This window comes from Notolepis coatsorum, assembly GCF_963971535.1.
Source record: "Notolepis coatsorum genome assembly, chromosome: 18".
Lineage (NCBI taxonomy): Eukaryota > Metazoa > Chordata > Actinopteri > Aulopiformes > Paralepididae > Notolepis > Notolepis coatsorum.
Genome location: NC_140182.1, coordinates 30,363,645 through 30,390,918, shown reverse-complemented (window position 1 = coordinate 30,390,918; position 27,274 = coordinate 30,363,645). Strand labels below are relative to the sequence as shown.

Below are 27,274 nucleotides of genomic sequence, written 5' to 3'. Positions count from 1 at the left end.
GTTTCTCCATAGAGCTCCATATTATACTGTTAGTCAGGGGAGTGCCATGGTTTCTCCATAGAGCTCCATATTATACTGTTAGTCAGGGGAGACTGGGGAGTGTCATGGTTTCTCCATAGAGCCCCGTTGTACTTTATTTTGCGCAGCAGCTCACGCAGGTCCGGGGCAACTTAGTCACGCGACTCAGTTGGTATTGCTGATTGGCTCGAACACGGTATGTTTATAAACAAGAAACACATCAAAGCTAACATGGGCTCACTCACACAAAGTGCAAGACTGTGAGCCGCCACAAGGGGCAGAGTAGCTAAGAGTGAGTGAGTGAAGATGGAAGATTACATTGTCAATGTACATGAGGCAAGTGTCATTTTCGCATATCCCTTCTAGTGACACGTACCCACGGTCTCCCACACACACATGCATTCCATCAGAGGTCAGAGTGCAGGCAGGGTTGCCCGCAGTGCAACGAGACATTGTCCGTCTAGGACGAAAAAGTCTGAAAAAGAATATACCTGGGTATATCATGGGTCTATTACTGTAAGTGGGAAAACATTGCTATTGTCCTGTTGAAAAGTAACATAAGATGTGACGTCCCTACTATACACACAGACATGTTGAAAAGCACACCTGGAGTGGAAGAGCATTCTATCTGGGGTCTACTGTAGCTCATTCTCTAATGGTTCTGTAGAATCATAGACCAGGGTCCATATTCACTAAGGTTCCCAGAGCAGGAGTGCTGATCTGGAGTCAGTGACCACCAGGGACGCTTGGGTTTGCGACCTTATTCAAACCAACAGCAGGCTGAAGCTGACTCTAGATCAGTGCTCACACTTTGAGAGGCTTTCCGAGTACAGACTCCCCTTCGTCCAACCATTTCATGATAATATAATTAAAATGTAAAGAAGAATATATAATTTATTTACATATCATACTTGTAATTTTATTAAATATATATGACATCTATGTATGTACACTCAGTGGCAAATGTATTCGGGTAGCCAAGTGGAAGACAGCTGCTATAGTCCCATTTGTGACAAGGAATGACTAATTATATGTTCTGCAATGCTCTTTTGTACATCAATGTATAATAATCTAGTAATATCAGAGACCCTGACACGCCCTGAAAAACTGTTTTTTACTCTTGACATTTACCAGACATGCATAGCGAACCTAGTTCAGATGTACAGTAGAAGGGGTGTGTGGGGTATCATGTCATTAAACTTATTAAGGTGGCAACTCCTGTCACGAATGTTCAGCATGTCCGGAGATGAGAAGGGAGACAGTTTTAGTTAGTTATAGAAAATAATTAAGATTTTAGTTAAAGGAACACGCCAACATTAGGGGAATCTAGCTTAGCACAAATTAATGGAAGCGGATACGGACCAAACACCTCTTTTTAAGCACCACTATTTTTAAGCTAGGCTAGTGGTCTGTATCCGCTTCCATTCATCTGTGCTAAGCTAGGCTAACTTGCAGCCGGATAGCTTTCTACTGAACGCACAGACAAAATTGGTATCTATCTTCTTGTCTGACTCTGGAGAAGACCGTAAGCGCATTTCCCATAATGTTGGCGTGTTCCTTTAAAGATGTGATGAATCAGATAGGCTTTTGGACAGACAGAACAGAGTCAACCCTGTCTCCCACGAAGATTGTGTGTTCAGTTGTGTCTGTATGTGTGTTACAGTTTGATGTGACGAACAATGGGATGTTGATTTGATTAATTAAGCCATGTTAATATGTGATGTTTATATTTTACCGGGCCTGTTTGTGTAAATATTCTGAATAGTGTAAAATAAAAAAGAATACATAATGCAATCAATAATCTCATGTTCAATTAAAGGTAATGTGTTTTTTTCATTGTAGGTAAACATTGCATACATTGCATCAAAACATACTTGTTCATACTTCACTGTTCATACTTTTTGCACATAACTGCCCAATTGCACAACCCTGCTAATTATCCCATCCCAATGAATGAATGAATGAAAACTTTATTTAACAGATTGCAGAATGGGTACAATACAGTACGGCTCAATACATACAATTGTTAAGGGGATGCAGACCTGAGAAAGACGTTTGTCTTGTTTCCATCAGGGTCCCCCATTTTCAATTCATATAGACATTTATGGCATAGGGACATATAGGTATTTAGTACGGATACATTTGTGACATAAACGGTATTCAAATATACAGTACTGTTACCCCTAGATCCTGACAGAGTATATATATATGATGGGGAAGGGACTGTACATTAGGAGGGGGTGGGTGGGTGGGAGAGAAATATACATACGACGGGGAGGGAATATATACATGCGGTGGGGAGGAGACTGTCTATTAGGAGGTGGTGGGGGTTTTGGGCATTTACGGTGGCCAGTTTCGAATTGCAGCCTCCCGTAGGTGCTCTTTAAGACCGGTTTTGAATGTGGGCAGGGATTCACATTCCCACTGTATTGTTATGTGTTACGGTGGGGCATGATAAATGGTGGATAGAGAGGAACCCAGGCGCAGACCAGCAGAGGATAGACGAAGGCAGGTGTTGACAGGGGCGTACCTTCCTACAGGCGATATAGGCGGTCGCCTAGAGCGCCACCCAGAGGGGGGCGCCACAATTTTTTTTTTTTTTTTTTTTTTTTCCACAGTTTTGGCGCCCCCCTCTATATCTGCAACCATTATTTTTACATAAAAAAATTCTAACATAAGGGAAAATGAGCCAAAAATCTAAAACGGTCAGTCGGTCTGAGCCTCAGCTTTAGGTGTTCAGTCAGAACATGCTAGAGCGCTGTGCATTGATGGGTATCGGTCAAGTGTTTATAGAATTGAGCGTTGAGGAAAGAAAGACTAACGTTAGAGAACTATGAAGAGGCAAAAGCCATCCGGCCATCCAGTTTAAAAAGAGAAGAAAAGAAGAAGACGAGAAACGTGCCAAGGTGAAAGGTATGCAATTTTGTACAACTTCCAAGACCTGCCACACCAAGAGCTGATGAAGCAAGCAGAGGCACTTGTACACACCTTAAACCATGGAGGGCAATCTGATTTGGATGGGAAGGAGCTGGCTCAGGAGTTGGACAATTTGATGTGATTGATGACTTTGCAGTGAGGAAGGCCAGAAGGATTGCACTGTAAATGGAAACCAGTAGGAGCTACAGGCTAACCTTGAAGTGTGATGATAGGGAGTGGAATGTAAATAGTTCTTTAGACAAAGTGAATTTGTAATTTTTATTTATTTGTTTGTTTATTTAGCATATTATATTTTGATTATATATGTGTAACATATTTTACAATACATAATTTTCTTTTAAAGCAAATTTGCATGTTATTTTATTGTTTGTTATTATTATTATTATTGTGTGTTAGCTAAGTTGTTTATTTGTTTTAATTCTTTAGTGTGCACTTTACATTTATTCTTAGCTCTTGTTCTTGCTTGTAAAAAATAAACAGACCGACCGACCGTTTTAGATTTTTGGCTCATTTTCCCTTATGTTAGAATAGAGACTTTGACAGGAACAGATCATTTACTTAAAAAAAAGGTGAACAGCGAACGGCTTGACAACACATGAACAACACGACAGGAGCAAGGTAACATGAGTAATGACGCGACAGGGAAGACAGGGAACTCACAGGCATATATACAGACACTGATTGACACAGGAGGGTAATTGGGTAATTAGACTCAGCTGGGAAGAACAGAGTGAGTATGTATATTCCCCTCCCACCCACCCACCCCCTCCTAATGTACAGTCCCCTCCCCATCATATGTATATACTCTGTCAGGATCTAGGGGTAACAGTACTGTATATTTGAATACCGCCTATGTCACAAATGTATCAGTACTAAATACCTATATGTCCCTATGCCATAAATGTCATGTATGTTATGTATGTCATAAATGTCTATATGAATTGAAAATGGGGGACCCTGATGGAAACAAGACAAACGTCTTTCTCAGGTCTGCATCCCCTTAACAATTGTATGTATTGAGCCGTACTGTATTGTACCCATTCTGCAATCTGTTAAATAAAGTTTTCATTCATTCATTCATTCAAACATTACAAGGTTGAAATATAAATACACACAATATAACAACACTAAACCAGATCACAAGACCAATACAGACAGGAGAGACATTAGACCAGGGAGTGTAACATCACAGACAGGACAGACATCAAATGCACAGACAACAAATTGATAATAATAACACGACACAAAATGGTGATCAGGGAACAAAGCTGCACCACCTGAATTAGTCCACAGGATGGCGCAGCAACCTGGGGAACGTTACAGTTATGTTATTATAATTAGTGTATATACCACAGTGTACAGCCCTGGCTTATTTTAAATACAAAATGTTTACTTATAATTAAACTATTATATATTTATTATATTTGTGCTTCTATTTAATTTAGCGGTTTTGATAAAAAGTGAGAGAGTTCAAAACGATTTTCTCATAGACTTCAATGCATTCGAGGGAGAATTCTCTTCCTGTTTTGGCTGGTGACTTTTCACCTAGATCCCTGATTCGCTCATTCCCACCTGGGATACCATTGGAAAGCCCTACTCATTGTTTACAATCCTGTCCAATAATTTTCGAGATCGCCAAATGATTGACGGAGGTAGAGGCTCGAGAGTCAGGAGTGGTATTTGAAAGAAATCTAAAGTCTGCTGTCTACTTCGGCGCACGCCTCACATAATGTCATGTAACTCGAGACAGGCAACAAATGGGGCTTTAATTCGATATATATATAGTATTAAAAAATATGCACACTCGAGCTGCTAGAGTTCGCCAAAGTGCCGGTGGGCAAATCGTCCTCAAGAGGGCCCACATGTGGTCCCCCAAGTGTTAAGAGGTTTTAGTTCATGTTGATGATATACTGTATTCACAAGGCCTGTCAAAGTGGCAGTACCGGTCTCTAGACCAGTGCTTCTCAACGAAGAGATATACAAATACATTATCGTGTTTATAAGGTTTGGTCTAGATACATTTGTATTGTGAAATAATATTTGAAGACTAAAAAGCCCCCCCCCCTCCAATCATGAATCAAGCTAAATAGCCTGGAATTAGAAATAAAAAAACATTATTGTGTGTCAAAGCATGTATGTCATATATGTTATGATGAATTGAAAATGGGGGACCCTGATGTAAACAAGACGAAAGTCTTTCTCTGGTCTGCATCCCCTTAACAATTGTATGTATTGGGCGGCTACGTGGCGTAGTGGGCAAGGCGCTCGCCACGAATGACGGAGACGCTGGGCTTGCCTGTTCGAGCCCAGCGCTCCACATTGCTTTCAGTTTAGCTGGTCGTTCATACTAATACACATTGGCCGTATTAGGGGGTGGGAAACTGATGGGGTGGGGATCGGGCGTTGTGGACAGCGACTCCTACAGGTCGGTTGGTGCGCCTGCGCAGTAGAATCAGGAAGTGTCGGGGGCAGCGTGAGCCACTGAGAGATCGAGCTGCGCAGGTGAAAAGATGCGACTGCTGTTACCTCAAGTACCGGAGGGGACTTGTGCTCTGTATGACTTAGTCCACATTGCAGCCGGCTTGTGGGAGGCAAGAAACAGCGTTCGTGACAGGGGAGGGTTGAATTGGATGATACGAAATTGGGATGGGAGAAAATATAGAAAATGGGAGAAAAAGTGGATAAAAAAAAAAACAATTGTATGTATTGAGCTGTACTGTACTGTACCCATTCTGCAATCTGTTAATAAAGTTTTCAATCAATCAAACAGAAACAGATGGAAACGGATGATCCGCTGTGGCGACTGGCGACCCCTGACGGGAAAAGCCGAAAGAAAAAGAAGAAGAAGAATGTAAAAACATAGAGAAGATGAATTACCTCCTCTTTCCTGTGTCACGCTGACTATGTCCATCCTCGCCCTTCACAACACATACTCTGTATGGAGTAAAATAATACATACAATGTATAGATAAAGGCTAGGCAGTGTATATGGGCGGCACGGTGGCAGAGTGGTTAGCACTGCTGCCTCACAGCAAGAAGGTCCTGGGTTCGAACCCCAGCAGGGAGCCTTTCTGTGTGGAGTTAGCATGTTCTCCCTGTGTTCGCCTGGGTTTCCTCCAGATACTCTGGTTTCCTCTGAAGTGGATTCCCAGGCTGTTTCGGTTCTGCTCTGCTTCAGAACCTGTTGGCTAGTACTTGGCGTTGTGTCTCAATACTTTAAAGCTGGGAATCACTTCTCTTCAAACTGACTGAGCAGGCCGAAAGGCAGAAGGAATTTAGGAGGAAAGATAGTTTAACAGTTGTTTAATCAAAGTTTAAGAATGTATACAAATTACAATAAGAAGATGCTATGGTTGTTGATCACAAACACTATGCCGTAAGATGATACAACCAGCCTAATATTACAGTATAAAGAATGATAATTGATAAGTTGTTGCTGGTCTTTGTGTTGTCTTGGCTGACAAAACAAAGCAGTCTGTTTTCCCTCCAAAAAGTCCTTTTGTTCTCGTTCTGCCTTGGCCTCCTTGGGGTTGATGGTGGAGATGGTGAGAGAGGTCTTGTCCTTGTGGGTTTGGTTGTGGTTCAGAGTGTTCTTCTGTTGTTTCCTTGAGTTTCCTCTCCCACATCACACACCCATCTTATAGCCCAGGCCAGTGTCTCCGAGTTGATGACATCATCACATTCCTGCCCCAATCACAAACCGGCTAAGCTGGTATTTGAAAATAGGGGTTTGGCTTATAGGCCAAACCCTCTTCACAGTTACCCAGAGAATATCTAACCTATAATATCTAACCTATAATTTTACTTAAACACATTACTTGACTTGTTAATACTTTGATGTACCTCAAGATATATTGATTACCTAAACACAGATATATTTCTTTATTACTAAGTCTGTTTGACTTTCAGAACATATATCTAACAAATCTAATCTTTCTGTTAGCTTAATAGAATACATTTCAATACCATATAGAACATTGAATCTAAATGAAAATAGCACAGACACATTAACTAATTGTAGACATTTTAGTATGACCAAACACTAATTATATTTTAACTTACTTATTCAAATACTATTTTAACAATATACCAGGAAATAGTTAGTTTGGAGATCTTCTGTGTGAGTGTGTGTGTGTGTGTGTGTGTGTGTGAATGTGTGTGTGTGTGTGTGTGTGTGTGTGAGTGTGTGTGTGTGTGTGTGGATGTGTATGTATGTGTGAGTGTGTGACTATGTGTGTGTGAGTGTGTGTGTGTGGATGTGTATTCGAAAATGTGTGTGTGTGATTATGTGTGTGTGTCTGTCTGTGTCCCCAGGCCGTAAGCAGCTGATAACACTTCACTGTGTGTGTGACAGGAAACTTCAGCGAGATAACATGTCTACATGACCTTTTGGTCTTTGTTTGATCTATCCCCTAAAGGGAAGTAATCTTACCCCAGCTGCCACTATGCCATTGTCACCCCAGGAGGGCATTTGCACAATCAGTCTATTGTAACCACACACACACAAATCTATGAATTATTGTTTTGAGGCCTAAATATTTCCACACATTAGTTAATCATGAGTCTATGTTTGGGAATTTACTACACCTCCCACCATGAAGACAAGGCATGTTAGGCAGGGACTACAGATGAAAACTAGCTCATTAGTTAATTCTGGCACATTTACATTGATATGGAAACTGAAGATGTTGATTAATGTGCACTGTCCGTCCCTGGGTAAAAAATAAATAAACTTATAGACAATGGTATCTAGACATTATTTCAAAACACACATCTTTTGTGGTAATGTAATCGCATCCAGGGTATTTAAAAAATATATATATATAATTTAGCATAGATTTGTAGCTTCACAATGTTAGCTTTCAATAATATTTCAATTATTTAAGATGATTCCACATTGATTAATTGAGTCATATCTGCCCCCCCCCCCCCCCCCCCCCCCCCCCCCCCCTCTCTCCTCCATGAGGTGCAGTAGTCTATACCGGAAGTGTTGCGGTAGGAAAGATGAAACTACCTACCTGGGTTCCATCCTAGAGGCAAATCTTTCCTGTGACAAAATGGCATCCAATGTAATAAAAAAAAGTCAATCAACGAACTCGATTCTTGTACCGGATCTCCTCTCTGGTAAACAAGAATACCCTGAAGACTCTGGCAGGAGCACTCATTCAAGGGTACTACGACTATGCTTGCACCTCATGGTACCAAAGCACCTCAAAGGCACTAAAAACCAAATTACAAACATCTCAAAACAAACTAGTCAGACTACTGCTTGACCTTACTCCTAGAACCCACCTCACCCCTGCACACTTTGCCAACCTAGGATGGCTTAGAGTAGACGACAGAGTACAGCAATGGGCCTGGTCTACAAGATACACTACACGACCAAGGTACCCATGTACATGTCAAAATACATCCCAAAGGTCAGTGAATACCACGATCACAACACCAGAGGGAGCTCCACAAATCATGTAAAACCCAGATTCGGCTCAAACAAGGGACTAAACACGTTTCGAAATTATGCCACAACAATGTGGAACGCCCTACCCAAAGCTGTAAAGCAATGTGAATCACTACCCACCTTCAAAAACACTCTCAAAGAACACCTACGGGAGACTGCAATTCAAAACTGGCCCCTACAAATGTCCTAACAAAGTTGTACAATAAAGACCAAGCATGGCTTTGTCAGTATTCCAATGTACAGCCCCACCCAACCCCACCCCACCTACCCAACCTCCTCCAATGTACAGTTTCTATGTCAAATGTATGTCAGTATTCCAATGTACAGTGTCGTCGTCCCCTACCCAACCCCCCCCCCCCCCCCCCCCCCAATGTACAGCCCCACCCCACCTACCCAACCTCCTCCAATGCACAGTTTCTATGTCAAATGTATATACACTCTTTTTCTGGATTTTTTTAGTATCACAAACAGTACTGTATTTGAAAATCTGGTATGTCATAAATGTATAGATGTAGCAGTACTGTCTATCTGTATGTCGTGTGTGTCATATGATGAATTGAAAATGGGGGACCTTGATGGAAACAAGACGAAAGTCTTTCTCAGGTCTGCATCCTCTTAACAATTGTATGTATTGAGCTGTACTGTACTGTACCCATTCTGCAATCTGTTAATAAACTTTTCAATCAATCAATCAATCAATCAGTCTAGAAATGGGCTCAACCAATCGGAGAGGGGTCTGCAGAAATGGAGCTACGGAAAGTAGAGACGCAACAGAATACCGGAAGTGTTGCGGTGGTAGCAAAAAAAACATCTCGGGATACAAGAGGTTAATTTTCATACCCAGGTCACGTGACGTTTGTGTAAAACATGGCTGCCCCCGGCGTGTAGGCAATGCTGCTCTAATCCAATCTACAACTTGATTTATTATTTGTTTATCTAGTTAACGCTTAACGGGAATCGAGCTATTACTATTCTTAATGATGAAGACCTTCTGCGGACGAGCGAACACAACCACGGGCGCGTTGGACTGGGTAGAGGAGAGTGAAGAGTATGATTACCACCAAGAGATAGCCAGGCAAGGAACCGGTCCATGGCTAGTAGTAGCTCCACAACAGTCTTCTAGCCACTTGCACATCCCTCGTTTACTTCATTAATACATACAGTGGTTAACTGACACCTCATATGAAATGACAGACTTGTTGACGTAATGTGTAACTTATTTTGGATAATAAGTAAGCTGCTGCAAAACTGTCGTCATCATCACCATCATCACAGACTACAGCAAAACGGTGGAGGATATGTGAATGAATGAATGAAAACTTTATTTAACAGATTGCAGAATGGGTACAATACAGTACGGCTCAATACATACAATTGTTAAGGGGATGCAGACCTGAGAAAGACGTTTGCCTTGTTTCCATCAGGGTCCCCCATTTTCAATTCATATAGACATTTATGACATACACAACATACATGACATTTATGGCATAGGGACATATAGGTATTTAGTACTGATACATTTGTGACATAAACGGTATTCCAATATACAGTACTGTTACCCCTAGATCCTGACAGAGTATATACATATGATGGGGAGGGGACTGTACATTAGGGGGGGTGGGAGAGAAATATACATACGGCGGGGAGGGAATATATACATGCGGTGGGGAGGAGACTGTCTATTAGGAGGTGGTGGGGGTTTTGGGCATTTACGGTGGCCAGTTTCGAATTGCAGCCTCCCGTAGGTGCTCTTTATGAGCGGTTTTGAATGTGGGCAGGGATTCACATTCCTTTACAGCTTTGGGTAGGGCGTTCCACATTGTTGTGGCATAATTGCGAAACGTGTTTAGTCCCTTGTTTGAGCCGAATCTGGGTTTAACATGATTTGTTGAGCTTCCTCTGGTGTAGTGGTTGTGGTATTCACTGACCTTTGGGAAGTATTTTGACATGTACATGGGCACCCCGGTCGTATAGTGTATCTTGTAGACCAGGCCCATTGCAAGTTGCTGTACTCTGTCGTCTACTCTAAGCCATCCTAGGTTGTCAAAGTGGGCAGGGGTGAGGTGGGTTCTGGGGTTCAGGTCAAGTAGTAGTCTGACCAGTTTGTTTTGTGATGTTTGTAATTTTGTTTTAAGCGCCTTTGAGGTGCTTTGGTACCATGAGGTGCACGCATAGTCATAGTACCCTTGAATGAGTGCTCCTGCCAGAGTCTTCAGGGTATTCTTGTTTACCAGAATTGCTCCGATTGTTTTCGTGCTTCTTGGTTACAACAATATATATTTGTGTTTCAGGTCCTGTTATGCAGATATGCTACATGATCACGACAGGGTAAGTACTGTTGCATGGCAACCAGAAATATACTGGTAATACTATACATACTGATACAGCTACTGACCCAGTAACTTTCCGGGGCTATCCATGGGTGTAGAGAAGCAGGTTTGTGACCGGAAGGTCGCCGGTTCGATCCCCACGACCGGCAGGAAAAATCTGCCGCTGAAGTGCCCTTGAGCAAGGCACTTAACCCCCAACTGCTCCAGTGGAGTTGCTCAGTGGCCAACAGTGTCAGACTGTGGTTGTACTGGGCAGCTCCCAGGTGTGAATGGAACTGTGTGAATGTGAAGCAGGGCGTAGCTGAAAAAGAGCATCTGTACAGTTTCTACGTCAAATGTATATACTCTCTTTTCTTGACTCCTTCTGTATCACAAACAGTACTGTATTTGCAAATCTGGTATGTCATAAATGTATAGATGTAGCAGTACTGCTACTGACTATCTGTATGTCATGTATGTCATATATGTCCTGATGAATTGAAAATGGGGGACCCTGATGTAAACAAGACGAAAGTCTTTCTCTGGTCTGCATCCCCTTAACAATTGTGTGTATTGAGCCGTACTGTATTGTACCCATTCTGCAATCTGTTAATAAAGTTTTCAATCAATCAATCAATCAATGCTCAGCGAACCTACCCTGGGTAAATAAAGGTTAAACAATATATATATATATTATATATATATTTGGTAAGGGGAGGGGCATACGCCAGTGGATAACTCACCAGATAAGTTTGGCCTAAAGCTGTCCACCAGTGCCATATTGGTTTGGCATGATCGTGTTCCTGATATTATGGGTTTAGCGAATCAATAGCGCCTGCCCCCCCATTTGTCAGAGGACCCTGGCAGTGGCTGGGCTAAATAAATGTGGGTGGGCCAATTTCCCCCAGCAAATATTGTCTTGCAGTACAAATAAAAATATGATGCTTCCATTAAGCTTACAAAAAAAAGGTAAAAAATTAAATAAAACTAACTTTGCAAGCAAGCCATTTTATTGTAAATAATATCTCAAAAGAGAAAACCAGCAGCCAAAACCCCTTAATAACACATTCAAGAAGAGTGCATTGTATTATTATAGCCAAGACAACCAGCATTACACAAGGACATGCAAACCTGGAGGCACTTATTATGAGTTACATTACACTATTCACAAGGAGGCAGACTGCTGTCCAACTAATATAACAACAGTACTATATACTACACTTAGGTATACTACACATAGGTCACTCACCACACCGCTACATTCCAAACCAGAAATAGAGTAGTGGATTGAGTCGGCAGGTTGTTTTGAAAGTTTGTTATACCGAACACAAACTAAATTAGGATACACACAAACAATAAATTGCATGTTCGTTATATATGAATTCATTATATATCATCTTTTGTCATTAGACTGTTAAATGCGGACATACTGTCATCGCTGCATGACTTCACTGTGTGTGTTTATTTATATATATATATATATATATATATATATATATATATATATATATATATATATTTATAATTCACATATTTTTAAGATATGTGTAGTTTGTATAATGGGTAATGGGTATTATTGGACATGAGCACAGTGTTAATTATCAGTGTAAAACCTAGATGTTACACTTAGCTTACGCGTTGTTGTTGTTGATAATAATATTCGATTTATTTATTTTTATTTGGGAGTACGGAAGCCCTAAGAGGCCATACATTCATACATTTTATTTACTTTGTTTTCCCGTGATAACGAGTTAATTTAATTTGTTTTTTTGTGATTAGCTTGCGATCAAATGATCAGTTAATGGCACACGTCCCTGACGCTGCTGACACCGTTCCACGCGGCGCCTCTCTGTCCTCAGAACCAGAAGTACTACCGGGGCATCCGGGCAGCAGTGGCCAGGGTGAAGGCCAGGGGCGAGAGGGTGGTGGTTCTGGACATCGGCACCGGAACAGGACTGCTCTCCATGATGGCTCTCTCTGCTGGGGCCGACTTCTGCTACGCCGTGGAGGTTGGTTCAGTTCTGTTATGGAGCGTTTCAGTGTTTCAAAAACAGTGACACAATGTGTACGCATGACCTGGTCCTTTATATGATGTGATTATAAGTGAGAGTATAGATGAGACGGTACAGACCCTGGTGTTTGAGTGAGTATAGCTGAAACAGGTGCTACTGTACAGACCCTGGTGTTTGAGTGAGTATAGATGAAACAGGTGCTACTGTACAGACCCTGGTGTTTGAGTGAGTATAGATGAAACTGGTTCTACAGACCCTGGTGTTTACGTGTCAGTGTTTCCCACAGGATTTTCAGAGACTATTGGGGGTGAACCTCCGACCCTCTAGGGGGGTCCGGGGGCATGCCCCCCGTACTTTTTTTTGTGTGTACATTTTAAAGTTAAATGCATCAATCTGGTGCACTTTGAGAGCAAAATAAAGAGGCTAGATCTATGATGAACTTTGTGCTCAAAATCGACTAGACTAGTGCTTCCCAATCCTCTCCTCGAAGCACCCCAGCCGTTCAATGTATTTGTTAAATTCCACCACCAGCAATCCTGATTCAACTTAACTAGCCCTTTATTAGTTGAATCAAGGTGTGCTGGTGGTGGAATTGAACAAATACCACAGTCTAGGTAATTAATGGGAAACCCTGCGTGAGTATAGATGAAACAGGTGCTACAAACCTTGGTGTGTAAGTGAGTATAGATGAAACAGGTGCTACAAACCTTGGTGTGTAAGTGAGTATAGATGAAACGGGTGCTACAGACCCTGTTGTTTAAGTGAGTATAGATGAAAAAGGTGCTACAAACCTTGGTGTGTAAGTGAGTATAGATGAAACAGGTGCTACAGACCCTGTTGTTTAAGTGAGTATAGATGAAAAAGGTGCTACAGACCCTGGTGTTTAAGTGAGTATAGATGAAACAGGTGCTACAGACCCTGGTGTTTAAGTGAGTATAGATGAAACGGTTGCACATAGTCTATAATGTAGGTAGGTGGTAATTCATTCTCTCATTGTGCTAAACTTCTAGTGAAATTAAACTATTACACATTTTTCTGGGGACCCCCTGGAACCTTCTCAACGACCCCTGTGGGTCCCCAGACCCCACTTTGAGAACCACTGCTGTAAGGAACAATTTCCGATACACACTGGAAGCCTAATGAAGCGATTCAAGTGATGAGTGAGCATAACATGGCTACCAAATATCAAATATCATAACACCAACAGGTATTACACACCTGCACATATTATAATGATGGCTGAGTTTCAGTTTGTTCTGTGGAGGCGAGAGAGAGGGAAAAAAACAGTATTCTTTTTCTGTTTCCGTAGGTGTTCAAACCCATGGCAGAGGCTGCCCAACGCATTGTGGAGAAGAATGGCTTCGTTGACCAGATCAAGATCATCAACAAACACTCCACTGAAGTGACCGTAGGGCCAGGTCAGAGAGAGGAACGCACGCACACACGCACACACACACGCAGGCACATTTGAAATGTTTATTTATGTCCACATGAACAGAAGTACAAGGAGGCCTCATACAAAGGACATAAACACTGCCAGTGCAGTCAGAAATTATGAAAGAACAGCCAGGTACAAGGTGCATGGACAGCAGAATCATGGGAAAAGGAAACAACGCCTCCTCCAAATTGAGCGGCTTCCTATAATTGCTGATACTGAGCAGTACCTGGCTAACTGCTTGGCCTTCCTTTTGGGGATACCGACTATTTGTAGGCCCCTCACAACCTACTTGTGCACATGCACAAGATAAAAACTAGGAGTTTACATCTGTAGCCTAGCTGTGAGATGGTCTGCTGTAGCTGTTGGTATTTCAGCATTTTGGTTAGAAAGGCTTCTTCTAAGCTGTAGTCAAAAGTACAGCCAACCTCAAGAATGGACACCTCCCTAAGGTGTTCATTTACAACAAATACATCAGGGGTGTTAGCTGTAATATTAGAGAACACAGAATCATCATTGCACAGGTTGAACATGCTTGGCTTCACAGTAGAATGCTTAACAGCGTGATGGAGGGCCTAAACATAGAAGAGATATCTTTCGCTATCAAATCTACTATTCTGTCATGCCTACTTATGTAGAGGCCCCTGTATACATGGCAACCATTTAAGATGTGGGGCATGGTTTCAGCTATTTGGTCATTGCCATGATGAATACAGTGAGGAGCATGACTGCCTGGAAACCAGATGGAGAGATTCAGTTTAGATGGTAAGACCTGTAATCTCGCTTTCAGAGTAAAGATAACAATGCGCTCATCTATGGCAAAAACATTTAACACAGAGTGAGAGACAGAATGGTCCGCAGCACTACGCAATCTTCCCCTGCAGTCTCAACTCAGTCCATTGTTCCTGCTGTCTTTGCTGTTGTGCCCACAGGAGGCGACCTCGGGTATTAGTCAGTGGAAGTTGGGGATCCATTCCACACACAGTCATAGATGCTCTGACAGAGATACTGGGGTCAGATATAATATGATCTGAGACAGCCACTGCCTCAGAGTTAGACCCCACCCACTCCAGGGTAACATCAGGGTCATTAAGGTCCTGCCAGTCTGACCACACACCGAAGCCAGGAGAGCGACTGTCCAGCTTTCCATTCAGCTTTCTCTTGAAGCCTAGGAAGTTAGGGTCCGAACCACACGCCAGGGGGACCTTACGTCTTTTTAGGTCCAAGAAAAGAGAAGAACGAGCGAGCGTTCTCACATACTGGTTGTCACTGTTCAGCATATTCAACAGATGGGAGAGCCGTGTAGCAATATATGCCCATTCAAAATTGGGAACACCCAGACCACCCTCACGTTTACTGTGAAATATAATGTTGCGTGTTGTGTGTGTTGAGGCCAGTCCATTACTAGGTGTATGGTTTTATCAGTCAAATCATGTAGTGATTTTCGTGGAATATGTACATTGGAGAACAGATATTGTACTTTGGTCAATGCCATTACTCTGATTGCCTCAAGTTTCATGATGAGTGGAAGTGGTGATGCATGAATTAAATCAAGTCTGCTGGTGTATTCAGAGATGATTTCATCTACCTGTTCTTTCCACTCACCTGCCACAGTAAACTTGTGACCGAGGTATGTGTATGTCTGATGATGTGAATAGACTGTAGTGTAATGGGTTTATTGCCAATTGTGAATGCAGGTATTCTATCTGTGTTTGAGTGATACCAACGGTTTCCCCCACTCCGCCTTTCATAAAACACTGCACATTTTGAATATTTAACCTCTAATCCAGACCACTCCAAAAAAGGAGTCGGTTCTGGAGAGCATGGTGTTTATTTCAGCCGCATGATATGAGGCAACCTGTACATCGTCTGCATACCCCTGTGCGGGGTTAGGGGAAATGACATTAGCAGGGGCACACATACAGAGCCACTTCAACCACTGGTTTATTGCTATAACAAAATTAACAGAGCTCCACGGACAACCAGTCTTAACACCAACTTTGAAAGGGATGGGGTCTGTGAGCTGTTTATCACAGATAACCTGTAATAAAGGAACCACAATACACGTTTTTTGACAATGTCAATATAAACCTGGGGCAGATGTATTTCCTCAAGAGCTGTAATCATAACATTGTGTGCTAAAGTTCCAAACGCATCACGGAAGTCCAGAAAAACAGCAACACACACGCACACACACACTTGTAAATAATACTACATGTTAGGGGTGTAAAGGTACACGTATCCGTACCGAACAGTTTCAGTGTGTACTAGGGCTGACCCCTATTAGTCGATTAGTCGACTAATCGGTCGAAAGGAGCTGTAGTTGACTGCCAACCTATTAGTCGAATACAAAAACAAAACAAAAATTTTAATATTTTTTTTATTTTCATTTTTTATCATTCTTTCCAAAAGAAAAGAGGCCTAGAAGCGTGGCTAACACTAATGGCACGCATACCAGAGGCTAACTGCCTACGAAAACAGGCACAGAGGCACTGAAAGAGGATTTCACCCATCTAATGAACACACAGACTAGACAAATATCAAGATGTATCCATCAGTGGACCAATTGCGTGCTTTTGCAGAGGACAAGAAGCCTTCAGTCGACTCCTTCAGACATTAAGCACCCCCCACACATTTAAAAAAAAATATATTATACTTTTTTATTAAATTTTTATATTTTTTTTTATTAGTCGACCAATAGTCGACTAACGGCACATTTTGGCCTATCATAGTCGACCATCCAAATCCTTAGTCGGGGACAGCCCTAGTGTGTACCATACCGTACCGAACGGCTGTGTAGTGTACCGAACGAATACAACGGTATGTTAACCACTAACGACCGCCCACCGGGGGCTGTTTTTTTCACAATCTAATATAATTATAATTTTTTTTACAAGTCGATTATTAATTTCAATATAGAATATTCGTTGACAGCCCTACAAGTACAATTAGTTACTGCACACTACATCACCCCTGAGTGGAACATGGAAAGCCAAACTTTCCCCCACTGTACCGAAAACCCGTACCGAACCATGACTTCAAAACTGAGGTACGTACCATACCGTGTTTTTTGTGTACCGTTACACCCCTACTACATGTATATACTTGTGAGGAGGACCCCCATTAACCCTTTCACACTAACAAAGGGTTAACCCTTTCACTACCACATGACAAGTGGTTAACCCTTTCACAACCACACTACAGAAGGTTAACCCTTTCACTGCCACATGACCAATGGTTAACCCTTTCACAAGACGGTTAACCGTCTGTAGTGTGGTAGTGAAAGGGTTAACTAAATCCATTTCCCCCGACATCAAGCCTCACCGATACGTGTTTGAACTTAAAACCACCCCGATTCTAACCCTTTCCCTTAAAGGGGAATGCCACCCATTTGTTCTTCCTGTACCCCAGGACAGTTCAGTCAGTATCTGTGAACACGCAGCACTCTCTCCTAAAGCGAGACATCAGAGAGGGAACCCTATAATCTGTGATGTCACTGGGATGTAAAATCTGGGAGTGCTCCGTAGACGACGAATGGGTTTCTGCCTTTGTGAGGCCATGAACTGTTTGTGTGAAATGAGGTTTATATTGTAGCATTGCTAGAAGGTCTGAACCAGAGTTAAAACCTCATTTTGGTGTAAGAGCACAAACATCTTATGGCCTCATAAAGTCAGAGGCCTCAGTCATTGTCTATGGAGCAGCCCCAGATTTTACATCTCAGTGACGTCACAGATTGAAGGGATTTCTCGCTTTAGGAGAGAGTGGTGCGTGTTCACAAATACTGACTCAACTGTCCCGGGGCTCGTAAAATGGGTGGCATTCCCCTTTAGCCCAGTGAGCTAAATGGTCCTGTCCTCACATCTCATGTCCAGTGTTGAAACTGGTCCTCACAAGTATAGTGATACAAGTGTACACACACACACACACACACACACACACACACACACACACACACACACACACACAGAGCAGCATTACATCAATACTGGCAGCCCCCCCCCTCCTGTTATGGTAAAGTTGGTACATTCCAATGAGATGTTTTAATGTTATATATATTTGTCAGGTTTCATGTGTTTCTGACTGGTTCCAGATGGAGACATGCAGATGCGAGCCAACATCCTGGTCACAGAGCTGTTTGACACAGAGCTCATAGGAGAGGGAGCCCTGCCCAGCTATGAACACGCTCACCTGAACCTGGTCCAGGTGCGTGTGTGTGTGTGTGTGTGTACCTCATTTATGTGAATAATCAGGAACATTTCAAGACTCTACCCTCTCAAAATCAGGACACGCTACCAAATGAGGACATTTTTGACATGTCTGATTTAGGCTTTTGTAGTGTGATGGTTAAGGTACACAGTTAGTTACAGAGTGCATGTACATCTATGTAATGTCCCCATATTTCACATAAACAAGTGTGTGTGTGTCAGTCAGTCATTGAGCTAGTCGGCTAGCTTCAGACAGGAGATGTGTGGTGTACTTTAGATTCAACTCATGTCAGGCTGTTTCTGGCTCCACCTGGTGGACATACCGTGAAGAATTAAGCCTATCTTAACTGCTTCTGCGCCAAGAACGAGTTTACTCGTTATTGGCCGCCAATCGAATAACGGCAATAACGAGTTTACTCGTTTTTATGATCGTTATTTCCTTTATTCGCTATTGCCATTCATAATTCATCCAGCAAGGCTCCGGGAGACTCTGGACTCTGTCTGATATTGCAACGGCTCAATACCGCCGCCTGGTGGATTTCGGGCGATGTTGCACCCACTCTAAACCGGATGCTGCGCTCTGTGCATCGGTGAATATGTCCTGGGCAGAGCTCTCTTGTTATGTGGATCCAGACAAACACTCTAGTGCATTGGATCGCTTTCGAGACGCAAGAATCAATATGCTTTCAGCGTTTATTGCGTCGTACAAACGGAAAACGGATCTAGCAGATGGAAATCAAATAATTGGAATATTTTTTCTCCAGACTCATTGGCCACAGGTAAGAGGAATCTAACGTTAATTCCAGCTCGATTGTCCATTTATTTCATTGCAATCCATCTGATCAACGTATGATGCCGTACTAAAGAAAGCTGTTACTGACTATCAAAGAATCATAAACGACCCTCCCCCCTTTCCTTCACGCATGATGGAGCATATGCATTTGAATTTTTTGTGTGTATAGAAACGAAATGCCAATCGATTATGTATAATATGTATCAGGGCCTATAACTCGCGTTCTAGGAATTACTGCAGACCAGGAAGTAAGGAAAAATATAACATTCCCACATCCGGAACGATAGATACCCGATGTTGAATGGGCCATAGTAATGTCGATATAGCTATAATATTTAAAAAGTTATAGCCCTACAAAGAAGATGAGCGACTCCATAGGCTTACAGCGCTGGCAGATACGACTATAAGATGCTCAAACTGCGTGGCAGACATGTGTGTTAATAGATTGAGTTTAACCCTTTCACTGCCACACTACCAAACTGTTAACCCTTTCATTGTGACAATACAGAAGGTTAACCCTTTCACTGCCACATGACAAAGGGTTAACCCTTTCACTACCACACTACTAATTGCTCCCGATGAGCAGGTTGGCACCTTGCATGGTTGCCTCCGCCGTCGGTGTGTGAATGTGTGAGTGAATGGGTAAATTGTGAGTAACAAATTGTAAAGCGCTTTGGATAAAAGCACTATATAAAAAAGCAGCCATTTACCATTTACTACAGAAGGTTAACCCTTTACTATCACACTACAGACGATAGTGAAAGGGTTAAAGGGATAGTTCAGATTTTTGGAAACCCTTGCCCTATTTATTACTTGCCAATAATGATGAATCCCTTCTCGGTTCGATCCAGTCTGTTCTTCACACATGCTCCTACTAGACCCCCGAACTAACGTTAACGTTATTAATCCTGCGGCCGCGCTTTATTTAAAAACAGCCAATCAAATCCCCATCAATGGAAAATTAACCCGCCCATACCCATGCTGATTGGTCCTTGTGCAAGACTAGAAAGCGGGGATCTTTGATTAAACACCTGCTATCAGAAGAATAGACAGTCAGAGTGACAAGCTACAGAAGATGACCGCAAATGATAGTACGAGTGATGAAGAGGACTAAACGGAACATTTCATTGCCCCGGAATAAAAAAAAGTTTTTACTTTTACTTTTTAGTACTAGAGTACATTTAAAAAGTAGAAACTTTTTAACTTTTACTCAAGTGTTTTTAGCCAGATACTCTGACTTTTACTTGAGTACAATTTTGAGACGAAAGTATAATTTCTGGGTACTTTTTACACCCCTGCTCCAGAGCTAGTAGGAGGAACTGCATGGATTGTGCTGAGAAAGAACTCTACCGATCAACATCATCAATGTAAGAGACAGGGCTTACGGTTCTAGACGAGGGGCGGCTCAGGAGGTAGCGCAGTCGTCTGGTAATCCGGAGGTTCCCGGTTCGATTCCCGCTCCTCCCAGGCAGCGTGTCGAAGTGTCCTTGAGCAAGACACTTGAACCCTTAATTTCTCCCGATGTGCAGGTCGGCACCTTGCATGGTTGCCTCCGTCGTGTGTGAATGTGTGAGTGAATGTGTTGAGTGAGTGAATGGGTAAAATGTGAGCAAGAAATTGTAAAGCACTTTGGATAAAAGCTGTTATATAAATCGGGGTTCGCACAAGGTCCTTGAAGTGCTTAAAGTGCTTGATTTTTTACAAAAAAAATCGCGGCCTGGAATTCCTTGAAAACATCCCATTTTTAACAAGGTGCTTAAAAAGTCCTTGAAATTCAAATCAACCATTCGCATTGAATGTTTTGTTCATCCATGATCAAATTGTTCTGAATCAAGAAATATAATTTTTTGGTTCTGTTTTAATAAAATCTGACGAGTCATTGTCTCACGCGCTCCAACTGCTTTGCTCTACCTGGCAAGCAGGCCAAGAAGATGCTTAGAAAAACAGCATTTAAAAGTGAATTGTATCTCGAAGGGAGTGACATCCTTGAAAATGAAAAATAGTGCTTGGAAAAGTACTTAAAAGACCTTGAATTTCATTTTGCAATGTCTGTGTGGAACCCACCGTTTACCATTTCCCAAACATCAGCGCTGAGCCTGTTGAACCAGGTTGTCGTGGGCTTCACTCGCCCCGCGTCTCCCCCTCCTCCCTCCCTCAGGACGGGTGCGAGGCGGTGCCACACCGGGCCACGGTCTACGCCCAGCTGGTGGAGTCGGAGCTGCTGTGGAGCTGGTCCCAGCTGCAGCCCGCGCAGGTGGAGGGGGCCCGGCTCCTACCCCCCCCCGCTGTGGCCCGCTGCGCCGGAGCACACTCTGTCTGCGACATCCAGCTGAGCCAGGTGCCCCCTCACAGCTTCACCCCCCTGGGGCCCCTCTGCACCATGTTCAGGTGAGAGAGAGGGGAGGGGGAGAGAAAGAGAGAGAGAGGGGGGGAGGGGGGAAGGGAGGGAGAGAGCTAGGGAGAGAGAGAGAGAGGGGGGAGAGAGAGGGGGGGGAGGGAGAGAGAGATAGGGAGAGGGGCGGGGGATAGAGGGGGGGGAGAGAGAGGAGGAGGGAGAGAGGGAATCAAATCAAATGTATTTGTAAGGCCCGACAACACATGTTAATGTCCCCATGGGCCGGACACGTCTTATTTATACAAGTCAAGAAGAAACATCACAATAAATCAAGACCAAAACAAAAAAGACCATGAAATCCAAAATAAAATGTTAAATAAATAAATGCAACACTCCCAGACATACCCCACACGAAGGTAAGGAAAAACTCACTAAAAACCTAGCAATAGGAAAAAAGCACCACAGGCAATGTGGAGGAGAGAAACCTTAAAAGGACTGTTCAATGGGGGGATCTTCCTTCTTAGATGTCGGTGATAGTAGTGTTGCTATGGATGATCAATGGGTGGAGAATAAAACAGGCGAAACAGTTGGTATGTAATGTATGTATGTACATATACGTGTAATAAAACACAAATATGTACATAGCAACTGGGGTACATAAGAACATTTTGAAAGATTGAAAATAGAATAGAGCTGGGTGGCCGGGGCGCCTGCACAGCGAGGGAAGGATCTGGGCGAGGTAGTGTGATCCTTCCACACGTTACACTCCTCCAGTGAGAGTCCACGCTGCCAGGTGAAAAGAAGCGGTGGGCTGGCTACACATGTGTCGGAGGAAGCATGTGATAGTCTCCGCCCTCCCAGACTGACGGTAGGGGGGGGTAAGTGTGCAACGACCAGGAAGGGGATTGGGAATTGGCATAACGACTAACATTGGGATAACATTTTTATTTTTTTTAGCAGAAAAAGGAGGGGGGAAAAGATAATAATAAAAAATAAAATGGAGCTAATGGCGGATCCATTTGAGGTATGAGGATTGCATCCAGCCATCACCACGGGACGTCCACCACTCCGGTCATCACCACGGGACGCCCACCACTCCGGTCATCACCACGAGACATCCACTCACAGGGGGACAGGCTTTAGACCGTTTGCGTGTTTGTGATGGGCAGACATAGCAATAGATACATGTAGTAAGCATATGTGAATAGAACAGATACATGTAGTAAGCATATACCCTAATTCCTCTAATAGTAACCGGTATTCAATTAAAAACCGGGTCTCTATTAATGACCGGGTGCGCTGTTGAGCTAAGCAATTATAAGCCGGCCTCCTAATACAAGCCGGGTTTCATGTATATTAGAGGAATTATGGTATTTCCCTCAACGGATTTACCATAGGCAATATATTTTGTTATTGTTATATGCTGGCCTGGCTGTGCAGTAAATACTATATGGTGTTAATGTTTACCAAGAGAGTAAGCCTACCTCAGAATTGTATAAAACGAAGTTATTATTATTATTATTATACCAGTATTGTGATTGCACTATTTTAATTTATTTAACTTTTTTTGACCACCTGTAATTGCACTGTTTACTACCGTATTTCATACAGTACTTGGTTTCAATAAATGAACCCAGTACATTTTACTGGGTTCAAACTGACACAAAATGTTGATTTATTCATTATGATCTGTTTGAAAATTAGAAATATAGGCCTCTCTCTTATACATGCCTCCTCCTAATACAAGCCTGGTATCCGCTACAGTTGAAACAAATACAAGCCGGGGTTACTATTAGAGGAATTACGGTATGTGAATAGAATCAGAGTATATAAGAGAATTGTGAAATTAGGTAATAAATAGAACTAAGAAGAACAACTGCAAGCATATGTAAACAGGATGGGATACAAGCCTATGGCTCAGGGCCATATTCCCCGGGGGGGGCAGGAGAAACCACTCAGAATAGGTCAAGGCAGAGCAGGTATGGTTCGACGCTGCAGGTCAGACAGAGGGCGTTATGAAGCTGAGCCATGATCTCAGTGGTGCACATAACCAATGTGGGGGTAGAACAGTCACTGCAATCTTGGCCATCACAGCGAGCTAGATATATAGAAAACGTGCAGAGGGAGGGAGAGGCTAGATTTATAGAAAACGTGCAGAGAGAGAGAGAGATCATGTAGAGAGAGATGGAAATCAGATAGAGATACAGAAAACAAGGAGAGAGAGAGCCGGTAGATGGAGGTAGAAAGCAGCTATATACTGTATATCGAAAACATGCAGAGAGAGAGAAACCATTGGAATGCATTGGAGATGCAATGAATTATGGGCCAGGAGTCAGGGGGGAGATGCACTGTTCTATCAAACACTGGTCATTGGACCTTTTTCTTTGTCTTCTCTCCTGCGTCTCTTTTGTCTCGACTTGTCTCTCAGTGTGGACTTCAGTAAGCCGGTGAGCAGCGCTTCCCGGTCCTACTCGTCCCCGTTTGCGGCCCAGTCCAGCGGGCGGGCCCAGGTGGTCCTGTCCTGGTGGGACATGGACATGGACCCCGGTGGAACCATCGTCTGCTCCATGGCCCCCAGCTGGACCTACCCAGAACCCGAGGCCGCCCCAGTAAGACTCTGGTGTTGTGCTTTTAGCTCTGCATAAAGCTTGTCTCGTCAAGTCAGGATAGGAATTAGGGATGGGATCGAAAATTCGAATATATCTACATTCGATTTTCCTAGCAGAAAATCGAAAAAATAAAACATATAATATATATATATATATATATTTTTTTTAATATATATATATTTTTAGCAAACCATTATTATTTCATTCCTTTTTTCCTTTTAGAGACAGCCTAATTGATCTAAAAGATGCACATGCTACTGTTTCTGTTTGTTTATTAAAACCGGTTGATAGAAGTGCCTATTTATGTGCAATACCCTTTGATTTTAATTATCCATTCTATTAAAAAGAATAACTGAATTGAACTGAAACTGAAATTTTTTACTGAATTTAAACTGAAACAGAAAATAACTATATTCGAATATTCGATCTTAAGAAACACGAATTTTCAAATAGCACTTTTGCTAGAAAGTCCCATCCCTAATAGGAATACATATTTTGATACAGGGCTGTGTGATATGGGTAAAACAAACCATATTGCTAGGGCATAGTCCATAGCCTGAAGTCTTATGTACTACATGTCCAAATTTCGTAAGAATCCGTTCAGAATCGAGTGATTAGGAGCGATTTTGGTAAATAAGCTTTGATATCTGTATACGTCACGATATGTGCTTGGATATGAACCATCACTTGTTGGATAAACAGATCCATGTCCATGCGGGGTAATGGGTGATGCAGTATCACAATGAAACGCAGATGTTTTAGAAGTCGTTTTGTGAGAAATCTGACTCCATGTTTACTTTGTATCATTAATTTAGACAACAAAATGTTGCATCATTATCCATAATGTAAAAAGAAAAACTCTAATATGATGACACTGATATATGATAAACAATTAATATCAATATCTTGCCCTGCTATAATAAATTAAGGAATCAATTATTTCTGAACAGCATTTATTTGTTAGACTTAGATCTTAGCTCATGTGTGCTGAACACAAAATATCAACAACAGCAAGATTTAAGTAACATTTGTCTTTAAATGCTTACTATAGGTATTGATTTTATAATGTTTTGGCACAAGTAATGTAGCACTGTAGTATTAATGTAGTTTTGTTTATTCAGTTTGTGTCTGTTTCCAGTGGCATGAAGGAGAATGTACTAACTAAGAATGTTCACTAAGTTCATGAACGGATTACTTCTGAATAACATTTATACTTTTTAAAGTACAAGGGAGATGAGCTTTACAGTACTTCATACTAATATTGATACTTTGACTGCACTTTACAGTACGTAATACTGATACTTTGACTGCACTTTACAGTACGTAATACTGATACTTTGAATGTACTTTACAGTACGTAATACTGATACTTTGACTGCACTAACCCAGTTCTTCCTGATGTGTTTTCAGTGGCGTGACCACTGGATGCAGAGTGTGTACTTCCTGCCTGCTGAGAGGAGAGTGGCAGAGGGGGAGGAGCTTAATCTTACAGTCTGCCATGATGACTACAGCCTGTGGTACAGCCTACAGTCAGACAGGTACTCCAGCCTACAGTCAGACAGGTACTCAGACGTACGCACAAAACCCACCAGGCGCAGGCGCAAGCACTCGCTGGTTTCGTGCGAGAACAGCGCACGTGGCCAATGGCCATCCACACCGAGTCCGACTTCAGAGTGGGCGAAAGCGCATGGAGGAAGGCACATTTACATTGGAACAGCTGTAAATGCCTAGTCTATATGTGCGTTAGAGTCAGACAGGTACTCCAGCCTACAGTCAGACAGGTACTCCAGCCTACAGTCAGACGGGTACTCCAGCCTACAGTCAGACAGGTACTCCAGCCTACAGTCAGACGGGTACTCCAGCCTACAGTCAGACAGGTACTCCAGCCTACAGTCAGACAGGTACTCCAGCCTACAGTCAGACCTGTACTCCAGCCTACAGTCAGACAGGTACTCCAGCCTACAGTCAGACCTGTACTCCAGCCTACAGTCAGACAGGTACTCCAGCCTACAGTCAGACAGGTACTCCAGCCTACAGTCAGACCTGTACTCCAGCCTACAGTCAGACAGGTACTCCAGCCTACAGTCAGACAGGTACTCCAGCCTACAGTCAGACCGGTACTCCAGCCTACAGTCAGACAGGTACTCCAGCATACACTCAGACAGGTACTCCAGCCTACAGTCAGACAGGTACTCCAGCCTACAGTCAGACAGGTACTCCAGCCTACACTCAGATACTTCAGCCTACAGTCAGACAGGTACTCCAGCCTACAGTCAGACAGGTACTCCAGCCTACAGTCAGACAGGTACTCCAGCCTACAGTCAGACAGGTACTCCAGCCTACAGTCAGATACTCCAGCCTACAGTCAGACAGGTACTCCAGCCTACAGTCAGATACTACAGCCTACAGTCAGACAGGTACTCCAGCCTACAGTCAGACAGGTACTCCAGCCTACAGTCAGACAGGTACTCCAGCCTACAGTCAGACAGGTACTCCAGCCTACAGTCAGACAGGTACTCCAGCCTACAGTCAGATACTCCAGCCTACAGTCAGACAGGTACTCCAGCCTACAGTCAGATACTCCAGCCTACAGTCAGACAGGTACTCCAGCCTACAGTCAGACAGGTACTCCAGCCTACAGCCAGACAGGTACTCCAGCCTACAGTCAGATACTCCAGCCTACAGTCAGACAGGTACTCCAGCCTACAGTCAGGTACTCCAGCCTACAGTCAGACAGGTACTCCAGCTTACACTCAGATACTCCAGCCTACAGTCAGACAGGTATTTAAGTACTGTATGATTATTATTGCAGTACATGTGAGTACTAGCTTTACAGGGATGTGTTTTCAGACACAAAAGAAGAAGCAGGAACACAGATCAGAAATACGTTGGGAGTTCTGTGTCTAAAGATCCTGCGATGATAAGAAAGTGCACATGTCATCTTGCAAAGCATGTCTGTGACCATCTGGGTGTTAATCAGTCAACAGAACACCGAGTCCGAGGCTCCTCCCTGTCGACCGTGTTGCACCTGCCAGGCCCACTTGGTGTGGACGCGGCCACGCTTCGGAGAGCTCAACGACTCCCAGCGCACAGAGAGCTACGTCAGCGCACTGCGCAGTGTAAGTGACGGGAGAGAGGATAACTAACAATAGTACAAACTACA

At 42.9% G+C, this 27,274-nt stretch overlaps 1 protein-coding gene across 1 annotated transcript in view; it reads left to right on the top strand.

Moving 5' to 3' along the window:
- The window catches only part of LOC311245561 (exocyst complex component 3-like protein), a 96,621-nt gene that overhangs the window by 39,457 nt on the left and 29,890 nt on the right, over positions 1-27,274 (top strand). Inside the window, exons 15-22 of the mRNA XM_084335455.1 lie at positions 10,705-10,741; positions 12,582-12,731; positions 14,044-14,152; positions 18,260-18,372; positions 21,326-21,555; positions 23,931-24,111; positions 25,522-25,649; positions 27,092-27,230. Of these exons, the coding sequence (XP_084191581.1) occupies positions 10,705-10,741; positions 12,582-12,731; positions 14,044-14,152; positions 18,260-18,372; positions 21,326-21,555; positions 23,931-24,111; positions 25,522-25,649; positions 27,092-27,230 (1,087 nt within the window). The remainder of the gene's footprint in view (positions 1-10,704; positions 10,742-12,581; positions 12,732-14,043; positions 14,153-18,259; positions 18,373-21,325; positions 21,556-23,930; positions 24,112-25,521; positions 25,650-27,091; positions 27,231-27,274) is intronic.